A 22,125-nucleotide genomic window follows, 5' to 3' on the forward strand; every position below is an offset into this window, starting at 1 on the left:
TATCTGCCCAAGCCAAGATAGCATTTCTTTCTGGTTCTTTCTGATTCTTTCTGGTTCTCTCACTTCTTGTTCTCTTGGTTTTTTTTTTTTTTTTTTTTTGCTTCTAACCTAAAGCTGGAAAATGAAACAGTATAATGCAGATCTGTTTGTTTTTTTCACTATCAGGTCTCCATGTTGTAATTTTAGGAAAATACCATTTATTGCTTCTATTCTCCATGTAACAGGGAACTCTGGCATGGAATCAATAGTGCTGATAACTGGGTAGGTTTAATATAGCTCTTTGCTCTATGTGTGTGTGTGTGTGTGTGTGTGTGTGTGTGTGTGTGTGTATTTGTTGAGGGTATATGCAGGCAGACTCATATTTCTGGGGTTAAGTCAACATAAAGTAGTAATATTAGATCTGAGGGCTAGTGGCCATGACCTTCATGTGAAGAGGTCAAGGTAGTTTCTGTTACTTCATTGTATAAGCTGATTTTTCTCTCTCCAGCAGGGAAACCAGGGACCCCCAAAGCTAAATATTGATTCAGAAAGTTTGCCTTTGTGCTCTGTAAAGAGGATAATAGGGGGCTGAAGAGAGAGAAAAAAAAATTTTTTTTTGGTTTTTGGGCCACACCCGGCGTTGCTCAGGGGTAACTCCTGGCTGTCTGCTCAGAAATAGCTCCTGGCAGGCACGGGGGACCATATGGGACACCAGGATTTGAACCAACCACCTTTGGTCCTGGATCCGCTGCTTGCAAGGCAAACACCGCTATGCTATCTCTCCGGGCCCAAGAGAGAGAAATTTAAAGAGCAGTTTTACTTTGTCCCTGCTAAAATGTTTTATTTCTATTTGTGCCTTTATTTGTGTAAGCTGGTCTTTTCTGAGAGGTTTTACCTGGGGTTTCAGCAGAAATCCTCCTCCCTGTTCTTTGCTTGGGATGGGGCCTCTCATTTAATCTCTTCAGGTTCAAGAACCTGATCAAAGGACTAGACGTATTTCATCCTCTAAAGAGGCTAGTGTGGGCTTGGGACTAGTTGGGGTTGTGTGTGTGTGTGTGTGTGTGTGTCTGATTGTAAGGGAGTGTGCAATAATAACTGAGAATTTGATAGACGGACACTGTAGAGGGCACTAAAGAGTCAGCATCAGACAGGGCACTCCTGCTTCCCTGGACTCTACATGGTTGGTTGGGGCGATAGTACTTTCTTTGTCCTTTTTATCAGCCTTTGGGGGCACAGGAGTAGCATTTCATATAGCTCATTAGGCACATATCTATTCAGGGGCAAGATCAGAGGGTTGAACATTAGGATTCATGTCAAAAATGTTTGGGCTTCTGCTACTCAAAGACATAAAGAAAGGAAAGGATTTTAGATTCACATTTTCTTTTTTAAAATGAACTTCCCATTTTTCATTCTTTGAGGAAAAAAAACAAAGACAAGAAAAGTAAATTTATTACTGGAGAGCTCCCATTTTAAGGGCAGCCCATGACTAGAAGATGATCCCCTCTTCTCCCCCAGTATCTGTTTACCCCCAACATCTGCCTCACCTTGTCTGTTTCTTGATTATATTTTCTGGAGCCTGACCTTACTCCCATTCTGGAGGTCATTGATCCAGTAAATGAGAAGACACAACTTAGGATCTATCTGTGCTGAACTGTTGCTCATCTACAGACAAGCTCCACATTTTCCAGTCTGCCTGCTTTTATTTGTATTTGGGGTACATCTCTTAATCATGGCCATGCGATCTTCAGGTTGGAGCTGCTGATGTCTTATCTCTAATCAGCCAGTTGACTATTTGTAGGCATCTGCTTGCTCAATTTTTGAATACTGTGTTTGGCACATTATGTGATAATAGTTATTGAACACTTGTAAGGGTTTTGGTAACACCCTTGTGTTTTGGTTTTGGTAAAACCAAAGTGAGTTGGGAATGTTTTCTTATCGAGTGCCCTTACATTTTGAGATAAACACTGTATGAAACCTCCTAGTAGCTGAGAAAACTGTAGCCTCAAGCAATTAAATAGCATCACTGAAGTTTTCTATGGGGCATCAGACTTGGCAGGGATGCAGTCTACTTTTGGGGAATAATTGCTAGGGAAACCATGTGGTGCTGGGATTGAAATGTGGGTTTCTGCATGCAGTGTGTACTCCAGCCCCCTGAACCATCTTCTCAGCTCTGAAAAATGTATTGATGATAAGATGGGTCTTGAAGACCTTTAAATTCTACAACCTTGCTGACAGGACCTGCTTCTTTAAAGGATTTCTCTGATGTTGTAAAGAAGTTTTTGTGCCTGTCTGCTGCCAACAGAACTGGATTCAGTGAAATAGGAACATGACTGTTAATATTCTGCCTTGCCATGCAATGCCTAGCAGTTCTCAGGGTTTATTTCTGGCTCTGTGTTCAGGGATAACTCCTGGTAAACTCAAGACCATATGGGGCACCAGGAATGAAAGCCAGCATGGCTATGTGCAAGACAAGTGCCCTAACCACTTTACTATTGCTCTCCCTCTCCCCCATTCTTTATTTCTAAAGGGTTTCTTAAAGATCTCAAAATGAACTCATGAATACAACTTTAGCATCTGGTTCAGGTTTCACAATACTGTTCTATGGATGAACCAGCCGTAGCCAGATGAAAGGCAACTGTGATGGCTTGAGTTAAGATTGACCTGGCCTTTCGAGTATTAACCAAGTCTCTTCACTTTGTCTCCATTAATACAAGCAAAGCAAGGTAGGCAAGAAAGTGTCAGCAGAGTAGAAGCTGAGTCTTTCTGGGAAGCACCTGGAAAGAACTCCGACTCAGGTACAAAGTCTTCTAGGAAGCCAACTCTTGTTTCCCAGGAAACTGAGTTAGCTGGAACCTCCTGTTCCTTTTCTTTTTTTAAAATTCCATTTTCCTGGAGTGTTACTAAGTTGAAAGGTGACTGTGGTCTCATCACTGTGGGGCTTATCCCTGAAGGAGGAAGGGGAACCAAGAGAATGCCTTTTCTTTAGTATTTTCCTGCTTATGCCCCACAAACCTTCTGGGTCCATGTTTGCCAAACCTGGGTGAAAAGCTGCGCCCCACCAGATAGCTGCATCTCTGAGGATCCCTGAGGGCTTCTAGAAAGCTTTTAAGAAACAACTCACTTCTGAAACAAGGGATCAGATTTCAGTCTTGTACTCTAGAGGATGAGCAGTGGAGGGGCTGGGGACTACTGTCCATGCCTGCCTTGATTTATTTTAAGAATTTTTGGTTCATGTACCGAACCATGAACATCACTGCATTTCTGTTTCCTTATTTTTTTTTCCCTCCAAGATACAACACTTGGGCTTTTTGTACTGTGGGAAAGTATTTTCACAACCCAGGTTATTTTGCTTTCATATCCTTCCTACTCATTCCACCCTAATCTCAGGCTTTTGTTTAACCAGAGAAAAAGGTGGGAAAACTTGTGGGATTCTGGGCAACAGAGATATTGCCTTTTGATTTGTGTGGTCCACAGACACTCATGCCTGTGTTTTGTTGCAGTGTGGTAGCTGTATTTTTTTTTTTAATTATTGTCGCCAACAGATGATCTGGTTTGGTGCAGATCTTAAACTAGATCCTAAATTAGAAAGGGCATGCATGGAGAATCTGGTTACTTTTCTAGCATCTAGATAAAGAATGAATTCCAATCATCCTAAGAATATGGCTTTCTTGTCTGTATTTTGGAAGTTACAGGAATGAGCACATTAAAAAATAATACTATTTAGTCTTAAATATTCTCATTGCTAAGGGAATATATTTTGTTTGTTTGGGGGCTGTATCTCCCATGTTAAGGTGCTATTCCTGCTCTGTGTTGACCCCTAACAGTGCTTAGGGAACCATATGTGCTGCCAGGGATTGAACCAGTGATAGCACATGCAAGGTAAGCACCTTATCTTCCATACATGTTCTGCCTATGATCAAAGCTTTTTTTCTGTTGACACAGAGGTAAAACCCACTTCATACTTTATTGCAGTTGTTTCCCTGCCTGAAGAATCTGACTTTTAAATTTGCCTTGTCTTATACAAATACAATATTGCATAAACCTCCAATGCACAAGTCTTGGTGGTCTCATTAGGCTCATAGGGAGCACTAAGTATGGACGCCTTTATGTCTAGTGAAAGAAAAGATAGTTTATCACCTCTTTATTTTTTGCTTTGGGGCCAAACACAGCAGTGCGCAGGGGCTGCTTCCAATTCTGTGCTATGACTTGCTTTCTGTAGACCTCTGGGGGACCATGTAGCACTAGGAATTGATTCCAGGTCTCCTCATACCATACCAGCATGTGCTGGACTGTTTGAGCTACCTCTTCAGGCCTTTTAACATTATCTTTGAGAATAAAATATTAACACAGGGAATCTGGGTGAAGGGTCTTTGTAATTCTTTGGGTCTGGATTTATTTTATTTTAATTAATTAATTAATTTTGGTTTGGGGGCCATACCTGGTGGTGCTTAGAGTTTATCTCTGGCTCTGTGCTCCTGGAAGGCTTGGGGGACCATATGGGATGCTGGGGATTGAACCCAGCTTGGTCCCAGGTTGGCTGCATGCAAGGCAAATGCCCTACCTGCTGTGCTATTGCTCTGCTAAGAATGGAGGGACTCTTAAATTTTTTTTTTTTGTTTTTTTTTGGGCCACACCCGGTGACGCTCAGGGGTTACTCCTGGCTATGCGCTCAGAAGTCGCTCCTGGCTTGGGGGACCATATGGGACGCTGGGGGATCGAACCGCAGTCCGTCTCCTAGGCTAGCGCAGGTAAGGCAGGCACCTTACCTCGAGCGCCACCGCCCGGCCCCTAAATTTTTTAATTAATATTTTTTAATTTAAACACCTTGGTTACCAACATGATTGTGGTTGGGTTTCAGTCATATAAGATGACACCCCCCATCACCAGTGTAACATCACCATCACCAATGTCCCAAATATCCCTCCTCCCCTTTCCCACCCGCACCTATACTCTAGACAGGCTTTCTATTTCCCTCATATATTCTCATTGTTAGGACAGTTCTCAATGTAGTTATTTCTCTACTAAACTCATTACTCTTTGTGGTGAGGTCCTTAATGTGGGCTGCAACGTCCAGCCCTCCTCTCTTTTTGTCTCTGAAAATTGTTGAGAAATGTCTTTTATTTTTCTTAAAACCCATAGATGAGTGAGACCATTCTCCATCTTTCACTCTCTGACTTATTTCACTCAGCATAATAGATTCCATGTACATCCATGTATAGGAAAATTTTATGACTTCATCTCTTCTGATGGCTGCATAATATTCCATTGTGTATATGTTCCACAGTTTCTTTAGCCATTCATCTGTTGAAGGGCATCTTGGTTGTTTCCAGAGTCTTGTTATGGTAAATAGTGCTGCAATAAATATAGGTGTAAGGAAGGGGTCTTTGTATTGTATTTTTGTGTTCCTAGGGTATATTCCTAGGAGTGGTATAGTTGGATCGTATGGGAGCTCAATTTCCAGTTTTTGGAGGAATCTCCATATCGCTCTCTAGAAAGGTTGAACTAGTCGGCATTCCCACCAGCAGTGGATAAGAGTTCCTTTCTCACCGCATCCCCACCAACACTGCTTGTTCTCATTCTTTGTGATGTGTGCCAATCTCTGTGGTGTGATATGTGGTACCTCATAGTTGTTTTGATTTGCATCTCCCTGATGATTAGTGATGTGGAGCATTTTTTATATGCCTTTTGGCCATTTGTATTTCTTCTTTATCAAAGTGTCTGTCTATTTTTTCTCCCCATTTTTGATGAGATTAGATGTTTTTTCTTGTAGAGTTCTGTGAGTGCCCTGTATATTTTGGAGATTAGCCCCTTATCTGATGGGTATTAGGTGAATAGTTTCTCCCACTCAGTGGGTGGCTCTTGTATCCTGGGCACTATTTCTTTAGAGGTGCAGAAGCTTCTCAGCTTAATATATTCCCACCTGTTAATCTCTGCTTTCACTTGCTTGGAGAGTGCAGTTTCCTCCTTGAAGATGCCTTTAGTCTCAATGTCATGGAGTGTTTTACCTACGTGTTGTTCTATATACCTTATGGTTTCAGGTCTGATATCGAGGTCTTTGATCCATTTGGATTTTACCTTTGTACATGATGTTAGCTGGGGATCTAAGTTCACTTCTTTGTAAGTGACTAGCCAGTTGTGCCAATACCACTTGTTGAAGAGGCTTTCTTTGCTCCATTTAGGACTTCTTGCTCCTTTATCAAAGATTAGATGATTGTATGTCTGGGGAACATTCTCTGAGTACTCAAGTCTATTCCACTGATCTGAGGGTCTGTCTTTATTACAATACCATGCTGTTTTGATAACTATTGCTTTGTAATACAGTTTAAAGTTGAAAAAAGTGATACCTCCCATATTATTTTTCCCAATAATTGCTTTGGCTATTCGAGGATGTTTATTGTTCCAAATGAATTTTAAAAGTGCCTGACCCACTTCTTTGAAGAATGTCATGGGCATCTTTAGGGGGATCGCATTAAATCTGTACAATGCTTTGGGGAGTATTGCCATTTTAATGATGTTAATCCTGCCAATCCTGTCAATGAGCAGGGTATGTGTTTCCATTTCCGTGTGTCCTCTCTTATTTCCTGGAGCAGAGTTTTATAGTTTTCTTTGTGTAGGGCCTTCACATCTTTAGTCAAGTTCACTCCAAGATATTTGAGTTTGTATGGCACTAATGTGAATAGGGTTGTTTTCTTAATGTCCATTTCTTCCTTATTATTATTGGTGTATAGAAAGGCCATTGATTTTTGTGTGTTAATTTTGTAGCCTGCCACATTGCTATATGAATCTATTGTTTCTAGAAGTTTTTTGGTAGTCTTTAGTTAGTTTTTTGGTAGTCTTTAGTTAGTTTAGTTTTCTAAGTAGAGTATCATGTCATCTGCAAACAGTGAGAGATTGACTTCTTCCTTTCCTATCTGGATTCCCTTGATATCTTTTTCTTGCCTGATTGCTATAGCAAGTACTTCCACTGCTATGTTGAATAGGAGTGGTGAGAGAGGACAGCCTTGCCTTGTGCCAGAATTAAGAGGGAAGGCTTTTAGTTTTTCTCCATTGAGGACAATATTTGCCACTGGCTTGTGGTAGATGGCCTTATCTATATTGAGAAAGGTTCCTTTCATTCCCATCTTGCTGAGAGTTTTGATCAAGAATGGGTGTTGGACCTTATCAAATGCTTTCTCTGCGTCTATTGATATGATCATGTTATTTTTATTTTTCTTGTTGTTGATGTGTATTATGTTGATAGATTTACAGATGTTAAACCATCCTTGCATTCCTGGGATGAAACCTACTTGATCATAATGAATGATCTTCTTGATGAGGCATTGAATTCTATTTGCCAGGATTTTGTTGAAGATCTTTGCATCTGTGTTCATCAGGGATATTGGTCTGTAATTTTCTTTTTTAGTAGCATCTCTGTCTGGTTTAGGTATCAAGGTGATGTTGGCTTCATAGAAGCTATTTGGAAGAGTTCCTGTTTTTTTGATTTCATGAAAGTCTTGCCAGGATTGGTAGTAGTTCTTCTTGGAAGGTTTGAAAGAATTCATTAGTGAATCCATCTGGGTCTAGGCTTTTGTTTTTGGGCAGACATTTGACTACGGTTTTAATTTCATCAATAGTGATGGAGTTGTTTAGATATTCTATATCCTCTTTATTCAACCATGGGAAGTTATAAGAGTCCAAGAATTTATCCATTTCTTCCAGGTTCTCATTTTTAGTGGCATAGAGTTTCTCAAAGTAGTTTCTGATTACCCTTTGAATCTCTGCAGTATTGATAGTGATCTCCCCTTTTTCATTTCTAATATGAGTTATCAAGTTTTTTTCTCTTTCTTTGTTAGTTTTGCTAATGGTCTGTCAATCTTGTTTATTTTTTTGAAGAACCAACTTCTGCTTTCGTTGATCTTTCGGATTGTTTTTTGGGTTTCCATTTCGTTGATTTCTGCTCTTAGCTTTGTTATTTCCTGTCTCCCTATTTTTGGGTCCTTTTGTTGAGCATTTTCTAATTCTATGAGCTGCGTCATTAAGCTATTCAGGTAGGCCCCTTCTTCCTTCCTGATGTGTGCTTGCAAAGCTATAAATTTTCCTCTCAGGACCGCTTTTGCTGTGTCCCATAAGTTCTGATAGTTTGTGTCTTTATTATCATTTGTTTCCAGGAACCTTTTGATTTCCTCTTTGATTTCATCTCGGACCCACTGGTTATTTAGTTTGAGGCTGTTTAACTTCCTGGTGTTAAAGTTTTTTCCTCTGTGCCCCTTTGGAATTCACATATAATTTCAGAGCCTTGTAGTCAGCAAAGGTAGCCTGAAAAATTTCTATCCTCTTGATATTATGGAGGTATGTTTTATGTGCCAGCATGTAGTCTATTCTAGAGAATTTCCCATGTACATTGGAGAAAAATGTGTATACAGGTTTCTGGCGGTGGAGTGTCCTAGGCCTCTTTCTTCCATTTCTCTTCTCAGGTCTAGTATATTCTTGTTGGGTTTCAGTCTGGTTGACCTATCAAGTGTTGAGAAAGCCATGTTGAGGTCCCCCACAATTATTGTGTTGTTATTGATATTAGTTTTCAGATTTGTTAACAATTGTATTAAATATTTTGCTGGCCCCTCAGTTGGTGCATATATGTTTAGGAGAGTGATTTCTTCCTGCTGTACATATCCCTTGATTAATACAAAATGTCCATCTTTGTCCCTTACAACCTTCCTGAGTATAAAGTTTGCATCATCTGATATTAGTATGGCCACTCCAGCTTTTTTATGGGTGTTGTTTGCTTGGATAATTTTTCTCCAGCCTTTTATTTTGAGTCTATGTTTGTTCTGACTATTCAGGTGTGTTTCTTGTAGGCAGCAGAAGGTTGGCTTGAGTTTTTTGATCCATTTAGCCACTCTGTGTCTCTTAACTGGTGCATTTAGTTCATTGATATTGAGAGAAAGAATTGTCCTGGGATTTCGTGCCATCTTTTTTTTTTTTTTTTTTTTTTTTTGGGTTTTGGGCCACACCCAGCGGTGCTCAGGGGTTACTTCTGGCTGTCTGCTCAGAAATAGCTCCTGGCAGGCACGGGGGACCATATGGGACACCGGGATTCGAACCAACCACCTTTGGTCCTGGATCGGCTGCTTGCAAGGCAAACACCGCTGTGCTATCTCTCCGGGCCCATCGTGCCATCTTTATATCAAAGTTTATTGTGTCTTTTGGTCAGTCTTGTCTTAAAGTAGGTCTTCGGTTATTCTATTAAGGCTGGTTTTAATGACCTTAAATTTCATGGACGGAGCCAAGTGACCAAGTGTGGCTCTATCTTTAAAGGCTTTGAGAATTATCCTTTGAGAATTTCCCTTAAAATGACCATAGAGGCTACCAGGCCAGAGAGGGTCCACCAGAGAAACAATGCTTCTGGGACAACTGTGCAGAGCTGAGAGAACTGGGAAAGGGGAGAGCCTGTGGCAAGTGACAAAGGGTCTTCGGACCTCCAGTCTGCTGCACCAACAATTGTCTTTTTGTTTTTGGCTCACCTTGGCAAAGATTGCCAAAAACACACTGACAGATCTATTACCATTAGAGCATGGGAGAGGATGAGACAAACTGTCATCTTTGTTTAATACAAGTGGAAAGTAAAGCCCAGGGAGAAGATTTATTGGCTCAATGGCAACTCACAGATGGCAAATCCTGGCTCTGAGTCAATGTACCTTTGTTCCGAAGCCACACTCTTATTTATTTATTTATTTATTTATTTATTTATTTATTTATTTATTTATTTATTATTTTAAAATAATTATTTAGTTAAATCACCGTGAAATATAGTTACAAAGTGGTTTGTGATTGAGTGTCAGGCACACAATATCCAATACCCATCCCTTCCCCTATAGATATTTCCCACCACCAATGTTCCCAGTTTCCCTTCCTCTGTCTACTCTCCACCCTTGCCTATCTTTGTGGCAAACACTTTCTCTCTGTCTCTGTCTCTCTCACCATTTTGTTCCTTTTAGACACTGTGGTTTGCAATACTGTTACTGAAGGGTGTCATGCATATTATTCCCTCCTTTAAGGACCCAGTTCTTGTCCAGATAGCACACACTATTTTATAGACATTTTACTGTTTTGCAGTGACAGAAATGTGACCTGAGCCCATATTTGGAAGGAGGGATTTTTCTTGGCATTCACTTTGAAGGGAGCCTGAGATCTGTGGGGTTTGCACAGCTCTAATTTTCTACAGAGTTTCCTCCATCTTGCAGTTGTCACAGACCTGGCTGCTTGGACTATTTCCAGGTTGTTCCAAACCAGGTGAAATGCTTTAGAGATTCTCCATTGGCAGCTTGATTTTGGGTAAGAAAGGAAGAGGCTGATAGACATACCAACTTTCTAATGTTGTCACCCTCCCCAAATCCCTCGAGACTTCCATTCACATGGTCGTTCTGACCCACTTTGGTTTGGCTGAGCTGCAGGGGACCAGTCTCTGCCATTCTGCCAGCTTGCATCTTGATGGGAAATGAGCTCAATTAAATAGGCAGGTCCCATGGAGCTTTTTCTGCCACACCATTATTAATCTTCTGGAGTAGGGGGAAAAAATGTAACCTCACAGTCCTCTGCCCCATTTCTGTGTTTGTCGGTCTTCAGGGTAGAGACTCATATAGAGTGATCCTTCCTGCTGAGTGGAAAGGCAAGTTTCCCTCCAGCCAGGCTGTCCTATTATCCTTTTCTCTCTGCCTCTACCCCCACTTTTTCCCTGGCACCTTGCATGCAGCATCCAAGTATTCAAATCAGAATATCATACCTGGGCACCATCTTACTTCATGGCAGGGCAGGAAGATGTTATAACTTTGTTTTCTGAACTTCTGCTTTCTTTGCAACAGAGCAGCACTTTCCAAAGGTGATGCTGGGGGAAGAATTTCTTAGCCTAAGTCTGGACCAGGTGTGCAGCTTGATATCCAGTGATACACTGACGGTTTCTTCAGAAGAGAAGGTATGGTCTGGCACTTTCGTAAAATAGGAGCCTTACTTGGGCTCATGGAAGGGAATTGGGTTCAATAAGTTATTTTCTTTTTCAAAGAATAATAAGAACTTATCTTTATCCTTTTTTAACCAAATAAGATAAAAACTTTTCTGTTTGATATCCATTACATTTACTTCTTTGGACCCTTTAAAAACAAGTGATGATGAATATGGTGATGATTTGGTGATGGTATGAGGAAGATCAAAATACTGGTGCACATGGTATGACAATGGGGATGGTGGTGATGATGTTTGAAATGCTGTCTCCATTTACTGACCATTTATAGTTCACCCAGCACTGTCTTAGAACATTATGTTCTAGGCTCATTCATCCTTCACCATAGTCTGATGATGTGTTCATTGATGCTGACCCCACATTACAGACATGAAAAACTGAGTTTCAGGGATTACTTTGTTAGAAGTCCCTCTGCTGGGCACTGCAGAGTTTGAATCTTCCTGTCATCTCCTCTTAACGATGAATCTGCATGACTTCTGTGAGTGTCATTGAACTTTTAAGCCAGAGGTTATTTTTGACAGAAAATCTTTTCCAGTAAGTTATTGTTATTCTGACTGATGAGGAAACTGAGACACATGGAGTGGATTAGGAAAGGCTGAATTACACATCAGTGGTCATTGATCCACACCAGTTGATCCAGGTCTGACATGCAGTGGGTAGTCTGTGCTCCCTGCTCTACCTCTGGTCTCCATCTCACTGGTTCTCTGCCTGGGTTATTATTCCCTTCTATTTTCATCCATTCAATTCCAAACTCGTTCAAATTCCTCTTCTCTCAAGAAGAGTTTTTTATTCCTGTTGGTGCAGTCTATTGTGGTAAAAGGAACATTAATTTTGATATGGGTCAGGAGTATCCAAATGTCATCTCTAGTATTTGGAAATTAATTGTGTGACCTTTTGTGAATTTTATATTGGTTTCCTCTGAGTAAATAGAAGAGAATAGCAGATTATTTGACAAGGTGGTTAATAAGAGGGTCAAATTGAATTATACTAAATGCCTGAAATAGTACCTGGCACTTAGTAGCTGCTTAATCAAGGGAAGCTGAGTTTATTATTCACCTTATTTCTGGAATTACTACTGTTTGTCTCTGTGTTACAAAGTAACACTTTTCTTATTTTGTTTGTTATTGTAGTAGTTCTCAACTGTGAGATCTCTCACACATGCTCAATAAAGGTGTTAGACTCTTCTTACTATCCAAGTCTGAAACTCTTTCTACATGGAATATGAAAAGGATTTTACACCAGAGTAAAGCTTTTTCCTAAAGACATGTCCAGAGAATGAGAAACCCACAATCCCCTGCCCATTATCATGCAAAACTTTGATCAAAGAGGCTGTGTCTCCAGGAGCTCAGAGGGCTCCCCAGAAGATAACTGGCACAGATGACCTCTTTCTTAGTCTTAGGGAGTCTCTTCCTTAGGTGATAGGAAGCAGCACCTAAAGGGGAAAAAGGCTTCAGTCTCTCTGGCTTGCCCCGTAGCAGGGAGTGTTCTCTTTTTTTTCTTGTCAAGCCTGTGCACTGATCTCTGAATTGTGTTATCAGGTTGACATATCAGATGAAATGAACTGGTCACTTGATTGGTTTTTTGAGTATTGGCACTATTGGTGGGTTTGGGGCATCGTTTGAGAAATTGGTGTCAGTCGTACAAGCAGTGGGATTGGGTCAGTGTGGAATGTTTGGACTGAGGGGGATCTTATTACCTTGAACCCATGTTGGCTCTCCTGCTTGTAGATCACAGCAAGCTTTGTGGGAAGTTTAATTATGTTGTGTGACAGGGCAGGGCTTGAGGTGGGTGTTATTAGGGTCCTGAAAATCACTTGGGCATTGAACTAGGACAGAATAGGCTCCATGTTTAGCTTGATATGCTTACTGTGTTTGAGAAATCACTGGTCTCCTTAGTCGACAATTTTCTTTCATATAAAATGTAACTACTAAGTGTATCTCCCATATGGAACTGTCATGAGGATTTAATAGAACAGGCAGAAAATTAAAAACATGTGTTTGAAAAGGGCCTATAGAGGATTATGTAATTTCCATAACCCTCTATTTATAGGCAACATTGTTTATGACAATGGTACCAGTGTTGTTGATAACAAAAATACTTCATTGAACAAATAGCATCTTCCTAGACATAGCATCTTTCCACGGTATGTCTGAATTCTAAAATTGGAGATATGGTTTAGCAGTAGAGCAATTACCTTCATGTGTTAGGCCCTGGGCTTGATCACTGGCACAGTGAAAAAATTTTCTACTGCAATTATCATCTATTCACAGGCTTACTTACATATGACATAGTCTTTCTGTATGTTTAGAACAGAGTGTAGGTATTTTTATATTGGTAAATTTCTATGTATTTGGTTATATGTAACTTTGAAGAATATGATGCTTCAGAGTATAAAATACTTACATTGAATGATTTTTTTCTACATTATGTGATTAGAATTTTTTGATACTTCAGAGAATAGACTACTTATTCTTGATTCTTTGGTGCTTTACAGGTGTGGGTAGAATAATTTTGAGACTTAAAGAATATTTGAGTTTGGCCTGCATTTTCTCTTTGGTAAATCTAGGATTTTACTTCTTTTTAATCGAGCAATCACATATTATTGGAAGTTAAATGGCTGGGAGCTTTTGCCAATTAGATGTTCTGGTCTTGAATGCTAATCCTTTAGAATTTAAAAATATTGACCTGTTCCAGGAAATTGGTGCTTTCTATTCCTTTTAATTATGTACATTGAATATGATAGGCATTTTTTTTTGCTTCAAAGTAGCTTTTCCTTTCAATAATATAAGTGAAATTTTTGGAGTGCATTTCAAGTAATACCAGGGATCTTAATTTAAGCTAAAATTCAATTGCATTTAATGTTAGCATTTGCAGAAAACTTAGCTGAGTTGATAACCAAATAGCATTTGTATTTGCTTTTCATTTAAATCCACATATGAATAGCACTATCAGTCAGATCTCTTACGACTCACTCCTCTGCTTGCAGCCCACACGGTTCTCTTAATGTGTATTATAAAATGTAGTTATGTTCAGACTTGAAATGTGAAAAAATACACCTTAAAATGGAGGAAATGTGGAATTGTAGTGTTAACAATGAATAGAAGAGGCAGTAACTAGTATTTGAGTATTTGTTGGGAGTTTGAATGTATAGGCTCTGCATTCAGAGCTCAAATCCTGGCTCTACTATTTTAACAATGAGATGACTTTGGGCAAGTTATTTCTTTCTTTTCATAATGTATGCACCATGTAAATTTGGGTGTCTTATGGTCTTATGTCTTATGGTCACTGCTAGAGTGATAGAGGACTTATGAATCTAAAAGCATGTTTAATCAATTTACTTTAAAGAACCTTACAAAGTCTTAGTTTTCTTGTGGTAGAGATGGTATGAGGATGGAATGAGATGATATGTGTATAATATTCATTGTCATAAGATATGGTTACTGTCATCCTTATTATCACTAATACTTTTATTGTACTTTCACCATTGCCATTAGTCTTACTACTATTATGAGCTGTCCTACTTCTACCTTTGCTGCTATTACTATCACTACTATTACCTCTGTCTCTATGACTATCACTGTCACTGCTATTATTTTCATTGCTATCACTAATATTATTAGAGATATTTCTGTTATTGTTGCTATTGTTTTTACTATTACTGCTACCAATTTTATTATTATTATGACTATTATTGGTAATACTCCTTCTACTATTGACTATTATTTTTACTACTGCTGCCAATGTTTTCTCAAGGGGAAGCTCTACCCACAGCCTCTGATTGCCAGGTGGTTGAAGTGATCTCAGATTCAGTGCCTACTAGGGCGATGAGTGTCAGTGGCCTCCATTCCATCTGGGTTTCTGTTAGGGCCCAGATACTCTTCTCCCAGTTCATTTGTTATGCTGGTCCATGGTGTCCCTCACTGTTTGGATCTCCTCAGGACTGATGTGCCATGTGCAGGGCCTGGGGGCTTTGGAATGGGGGATCAACAGCTATTCCCTAGGGTGTGAAGAGGCTGAAGTTATGTGTTTGTGTGGGAGAGATTTTGATGTTCTCCAGGACAGATGTGGGAACTGAAATTGGAGAAGGTCATGGATCTTGGCATTTTGTTGTTGTTTGCTTTGTTTTTGTTTTTGGGCCACATCTGGCGGCACTCAAGGGTAACTCCTGGCTCTCTGCTCAGAAATCGCTCCTGCCAGGCACGGGGGTGACCATATAGGATGCTGGGATTCGAATCATAGTTGGTCCTGGGTCTGCCGCTTACAAGGCAAACACCCTACTGCTGCGCTATCTCTCTGGCCCATTGGGCACTTTTCTTTCTTATTATTCCTTCACATCGTTTTGTTGAAAAATTCCTGTTACATTAGAGAAAATAACTGGATCTTGCTTGAGTCACATCTAGTGTTTTGGGTAGAACCTTACCTTCAGAGGTGGATTCCAGAGGAGCAGGCCACACCGGTTACCTCAAATCATCTTCCTGGGAATGGGGGTGTATTGTGGTATCAGAGTTAAACTTGTGAATATAGAGCCTGGTTATTGTCTTTTTCGTTTTTTTATTTTTGTTTTTGGGCCATACTCAGCGGTTCTCAGGGGTTTCTCCTGTCTGCACTGAGAAATCGCTCCTGGCAGGCTCGGGGGACCATATGGGATGCCGGAGATGGAACCTGGGTTCATCCTGGGTCGGTCGCATGCAAGGCACATACCCTAGTGCTGTGCTATCACTCTGACCCCATACCGTCTTTTCCTTTGGGACCAAAGTAATGACCCCATGAACAACCTATGGGGCAAACACACTCAGGAGAAAAGGTGACTCCTGAGTTCTAGTTATCTGACATAGTTATCTGATTTTAATGAATTTCTCTTTCTTAGCTGGAAAATATATTTTAACTTTTGAAGAACTCCCATATTTTCTTATGAAACACTGTTGAGCGTTCTCAAAGTGAAAACTAATGGAGAAGTGCTCCATATTTTATGTACACATTAGGGTAAAAGTTCCTTAACAAGTCAGATCAATGCCAGGTTTGTTCGAGGAGAACAAGCTATTTCTTTCTATATGCTCATGTATGTAGCCAATATATTGCGATCTCCTGAAAGGCCCTAATATTTCTGGAGATATTGATCTTTGTCCTTGGGATCTTTTGAGGTGTGACTGCTCCTGTCAGAGCATTGATCTCCCCTAACTGCAGCCACAGGCATAGATGTGGGAAGGAGTCTGGAGCCTACAGGCTGATCATGAATTCTTGCTGCCCTTCCTGATTGTATGATAGAGCAGGTACACTTTGTGCCTTGGCAGAGCACTTGGCTGCACTGCCTTACCCCAGAAGTCAGCAGTTATTTACCATCTTGTTAGCCTGCGAACTGGAATACAACTGGGCCCTTGCCTCAGCATTTTCTTCTCTCCTTGGAGAGTGCAGTTCAGTGAGACCTATGAACACACTCCCACTGTGATTCAAAATCTGCACTGTGATTCAAAATCTTCCTTGACTGCCTATAATCCTTAAGTACATTTCTCATGTTATTATGATTCTTGAGAACTGGGGCTGAGGCTTAGTGGCAAAGCATGTGCCTAACATGAATTAGAGATGGGTATGAATCTTAGCATTACAAAATAATAACAACGACAAAAGCCAAACCCCCACAAAATATCATTTGGATTAAAGAAAGATCATGGGTAGAGAGTGAGTATAGGAGGTAATGCACTTACCTTGCATGTGGCCAAAACCCCAGTTCAATTCTAACACCTCATGTGATCCTCTGGCCATATGTACCAGCGACCACTTCTGAGCAAAGAGTCAAGAATAGCCTGAACACCACCAAGTGTGGCCCCAAACTCCTTTCTTTTGCCAAAAGAAGTTCACAGAGACATAAACAAAGTAAAAATACATAGCTTAATTCCCTCACCCCTTTAAAGTACTATGATATACAATGCTGTTAATGATCGTTTCATGCACACATCATTCTAAGACCACACCTACCACCCGTGTGTATCCCTCCAATACTTCTCAATGGTACCTGCCACCCAGCTCCTCCATGCCTCATTTGTAAATTCTACACAGCTCAATTTATTATAAAGTGAGACACCCACATAATTAGCATCCAAATCAAGTAACAGAGCACTCAAATTCCTCCTAGCCCCTATTTCATCCAGATATTATTTCTTACATAGATCAGTATTATTAGCTTATATTTTATTTTGATTCCTTTCTTTGTGTGTATGTGTAAAGCAAAATAGTTTTTATTGAAGGAAATTTATAGAGATATGAGGAGAGAGAAAGAACAACATGCTTAAGAGAAAACACAGTTTTGAATGGCATTTGGAGAGATTATATACAATTCTTCCAAATTTATCCTTCTCTTTGATGTTATTATCTATACTGTTGTAACTAGGGTCATAGCATTGTCTTTTCATGGTTCTCATCAAGGGCCTTGCAGCAGGCTACGATGCTCCCCAGGGCTGCTCTCCTCTGACTATGGTACTCCCAGAGGGCTGTTTTCCATTGGTTTTGGTACTCCCCAAGAATTGATCTCCTTTGGCTTTGGTTCTTCCTGAGAGTTGATCTCCTCTGATTGCAGTATTCCCGGAGGGCTGCTTTCCTCTGACTATAATGCTCCCCATGAATGCTCTCTTCTTGCTATGATGCTCAGCAAAGGCTGCTCTCCTTTGGCTGTGGCACTCACAGTTGCTCACTCTCTTAACTGAGACCTGCATATTCTGCAGTTAGGTTCCTCTGTGGGGTTGTTGACATGCTCATACACATGCTCCCCAGAGGTCATAACTCCTGGTAATGGTACTTGCACATCCTACTAGTTGTGGTGTTTGCATGGGTTACACCCCTTTATAAGGAGCTCATACACACTTGGCTATAGTGTAGTAGAAACCATCTGTGTTACTGGGATTTAGACAGCAGAGCTGCTCTGACTTTATTTGATACATGGGGAGACACTGGGCATCAGAACTTTCAGCCATGGCACCATTTCTACAAGGCCCAGTTTTGCTAGTTTTTGAACTTTACCTTCATGGAATGTGTGTGTGTGTGTGTGTGTGTGTGTGTGTGTGTGTGTGTGTGTGTGTGTATGTGCGTGCGTGCTTTTGTGTCTGACTTCTCCTACCCAGCATCCCATTTAGTAACATTTCTATTCTCATTTTTTAGGAGGCAGAGGTTTTTAGAGAAAACTAGGGTCCCTGCCTCCTAGGCTGCTGCTATTTATTAACACATCTCTGCCTTATCCTGGATGACTGAGGTGAGTGACACTTAGCTATTAGTTCTCAGGAACAGACAGGAAAAACATGTACTCATACTGTGTGGTCAACGTGTTAGCTGCAGTAGTTTTGAATAGTTCAGAGTCAGTCAGAGTTCAAGGAAAGCATGCTGAGGTGAATGAGGGAATACATATTTAAGCTGAAAAAAGGAGAAAGAGAATATGATTTGAAAAGCCACTCAGTTGAAGAAATTGTAGGAATAAGGATATGGAAGCTTGGGAGATCCCCTGTGCTGGGAGAAGTAACCTGTGTGACTAGAGTCCAAGACCCTTCAGAAACTCGCGGGGCTGTAGCTGGGGATGGAGGTCAGTTTTGTGGAAAGGAGTCAAGACTAAGGACTTTCTTTTCCAGGTCACTATTTATCTGCATATTATAGAATGACAGTTCTAGTGGTATTGAGTTTTCTTTTTTTTTTTTTTTTTTTGTTTTGTTTTGTTTTGGATTTTGGGCCATACCCAGTGGTACTCAGGGGTTACTCCTGGCTGTCTGCTCAGAAATAGCTCCTGGTAGGCACGGGGGAACATATGGGACACCGGGATTCGAACCAACCACCTTTGGTCCTGGATCGGCTGCTTGCAAGGCAAACGCCGCTGTGCTATCTCTTCGGCCCGGTATTGAGTTTTCTTTTTTTCTTTTTTTGGTTTTTGGGCCACACCCAGCGTTGCTCAGGGGTTACTCCTAGCTATCTGCTCAGAAATAGCTCCTGGCAGGCACGGGGGACCATATGGGACACTGGGATTCGAACCAACCACCTTTGGTCCTGGATTGGCTGCTTGCAAGGCAAACGCCGCTATGCTACGCCGCTGTGCTATCTCTCCGGGCCCCGGTATTGAGTTTTCTAATTTAATAGAAATTTTAATTGAATCACCATGAGATTCAGTTATAAAGTTGTTAATGATTGAGCTTTAGTCATAGATGTCTAACACCCATCCCTTGACCAGTGCATATTTCTGGCCACCAAGGTCCCCAGTTGCCCTTTCTTCATCCCTTCTGCCCCAGTTTGTCTCTAGGGCAGGCATTTTTCTTTTCTCTCTCTCCTATTTTTCTTTTAGACTCTGTAGTTTGTAGTATCATTACTGAAGGGGTATCATGCATAACACTTTACCTCCTTTTGGCACCCAGTTCTTGTTCAGAGTGATCATTTTCAGCTGTCATTGTCATAGTGGTCCCTTCTCTGCCCTATTTGCACTTCTGCTGGCTCTTTGTGGCAAGCTTCCTATCATGGACCAGGTTTAAACAAAAGGGCCTTCTGGTCAAATGCATTTAGAAGACAATGGGTAAACAAAGGGACCAGGTTAAATAGTTGCCAGTGCTTTATGTGTTAAAGAACTTTGTGGCTCTTTCAGGGGGATATAGGGATATGATGTTCCCAAGGATCATTTTACTACATAATGTTTCCAGTCCTGGTATTACAGTTGATTTATTCACACAAGTGCTGGTATTCTGAAGAACATATCAAGGAGGACCAATACAAGTGTCATTGTATTGGTGACTTTCCTTGGGGCAGTTGGTTTCATTAGTACTGATCTTGAGTCCATTCTCAGAGGTTTATATCCATGGGTGTACAGATGCTTTGGGTTTGGGCAGATCTCTGACAGGGCATGTTTATTGGTTTGGAAAATAATTTGGTATTACTTTTTGCCTTGACTGTTCCTTATACCACATGGATAATGCCATTCAAACTCCATATCTGAAATAGTATGAACCTGGTGCGGGTTCAAGTTCTTTTTGGTGAGGGGTTTGGGTCACACCCCGCAGTGCTCAGGGGTTACTCCTAGCTATGTGCTCAGAAATCACTCCTGGCAGGCTTGGGAGACCATCTGGGATGCCGAGATTTGAGCCACTGTCCTTCTGCATGAAGGCAAATGCCCTACCTCCATGCTATCTCTCTGGCCCGGGTTCAAGTTCTTAAAGATGAAATTTTTATTCCCATCCCAGTATATAACAGGTTTCCTTCCCACTTCCCATGGTCAATGGGGAGTTCATCAAGGCCAAGTTTGCAGCCATGATACAGTGACCAGAAGGAATCTGTGACCCAAATACTCCATCCAAAGGAATTCTGGTCCAGCTGATAGTACTATTTTTGGCTTTAGCTTCTATTCAGCCTCCAGACTTGAATTCCTTCTTATCTAAAGCACACTTTTGCTTTTGAGTCTGACTTAAACATAATTTGGGGGTTCATATGTCACTTTTTTTTTTGGTTTTTGGTTTTTGGGTCACACCCGGCAGCAGCGCTCAGGGGGTTACTCCTGGATCTATGCTCAGAAATCGCCCCTGGCAGGCATGGGGGACCATATGGGATGCCAGGATTCGAACCCCGTCCTTCTGACTGGAAGGCAGATGCCTTACCTCCAGGCTATCTCTCCGGCCATATGTCACTTTCATGTGTGTGAAACCATAAGGAAAAACCCCTTTTGAGTCAGCCTAGCCCACCATGTTGACTGGAAGCTAGCTCTGCCCTCTGTGTAGACTTGACATTTCTGGGGTTAGTGCACTAGAAATTGTCTCTCAGCTCACAGGTAGTTCTGTAAATCATTTCTCCTCAATCTTTTGCCTCCTGCTTTGCAGCATCTTAGTGAGAAGCTTGGCTGCCTCTATGCTGTGGTAAAATTATGAAGAGCCATGCCCACGTGGTCCTTTTTTTGTTGGTTTGTTTATGTGAAGCTGTAGGAGCAGGAAGAGCCAGGTCCCTAATCATTGCTGCTTTGATTAATTTATTTACTCTCTCCAGAACAATATTTCCTGAATGCTTTCCTGATCATCAAGATTCCTGCCCGTTTGGAACTTCCAGTCACCTGAGGTCGACAGGTCTCACCAGAGTTGAAAGCAGATAAACACTGGGCTGTATGCTGGACTGGACTATAGAGGGAACAGGGTAGGCCTGGGGCGGTGTTAACTGGAGGCTGCTCACTCTTCCTTTGTGTGAACGACTGGCTATTTAGTTCCGCTGTGAGTCTAAAATGAAGTAACTACTAGAAAGAGCTTTAAGGTGTCACATTAAACCTTCAGCTGATGATGTAATGGGAAAGATGAGTGTAACTGACTCTTAGTCTTAGAACCTTCAGAATAGGAGATCTCCATCCCCTTAACAAAAACTGATTCAAAATTTTTTGACAGCTCTGATTTGTTTGCTAATTCATTTTATGGTTTCCATGGTATAATTATTTCCACCAAAGCTGATTTCAAACTACTAGTGTAATGCCACTGAATACTGAAGGAGTAAGTAATGGTTTCATTGTACTTTAGCTCAGTTCACCACTGCTTCAGCTGTTGCAGAGTTGTGGGTGACAGTTGAGTTTGGAGTACAGTTCTTACAACTCTTGTTAAGCTTGGGCTTAAGGAACAGCAAAAATATGACAGATTCATCCTTGAGTCTTTGAGGTTGGGTTTGGGGTTTCCCTGAAGGGTTTGGAAGATTCAATATAGGGCTCTAAGCTTCAGAGGTTCATAGCTTGAATGTGACCAACCTTTTCAGTTCACTGTGAGTCTGAATTGTAGTCTTGTATAGAGTGAGAGATTGGGTTCTGGAGTTTCGAGGTCTGTATACACCCAAGGCCCACTGTTTCTGGTGGTGTGATTTGGGACCTCTCTGAGACTCTTTCCATATATGTGGACTTGTGTGTGTGTGGGGGAAGTACACACCTGAGGCACACCAGCTACTGCTGCTCCTCCAGGTAGCTCCCTTGGCTCTGCTCATTCCCCCAGGAATGAGCTCTATGCTCAGAAATCGCTCCTCGCAGGCTTGGGGGACCATATGGGATGCCGGGATTCGAACCACCAACCTTCAGCATCTAAGGCAAATGTCCTACCACTGCCCTATCTCTTTGGCCCCAAGCTAAAGCTCTTTGGAACTTGGTTTGCTTGTTTATTTTTCAAGCATGAAGTCAAAATGAA

At 41.1% G+C, this 22,125-nt stretch overlaps 1 protein-coding gene across 1 annotated transcript in view; it reads left to right on the forward strand.

Moving 5' to 3' along the window:
- Positions 1–22,125, forward strand: part of KLHL3 (kelch like family member 3) — a 158,389-nt gene that overhangs the window by 94,789 nt on the left and 41,475 nt on the right. Inside the window, exon 6 of the mRNA XM_049786046.1 lies at positions 10,818–10,927. Within this exon, the coding sequence (XP_049642003.1) occupies positions 10,818–10,927 (110 nt within the window). The remainder of the gene's footprint in view (positions 1–10,817; positions 10,928–22,125) is intronic.

The sequence above is a fragment of the Suncus etruscus genome, chromosome 14 (genome assembly GCF_024139225.1).
Source record: "Suncus etruscus isolate mSunEtr1 chromosome 14, mSunEtr1.pri.cur, whole genome shotgun sequence".
NCBI classification, from domain to species: domain Eukaryota; kingdom Metazoa; phylum Chordata; class Mammalia; order Eulipotyphla; family Soricidae; genus Suncus; species Suncus etruscus.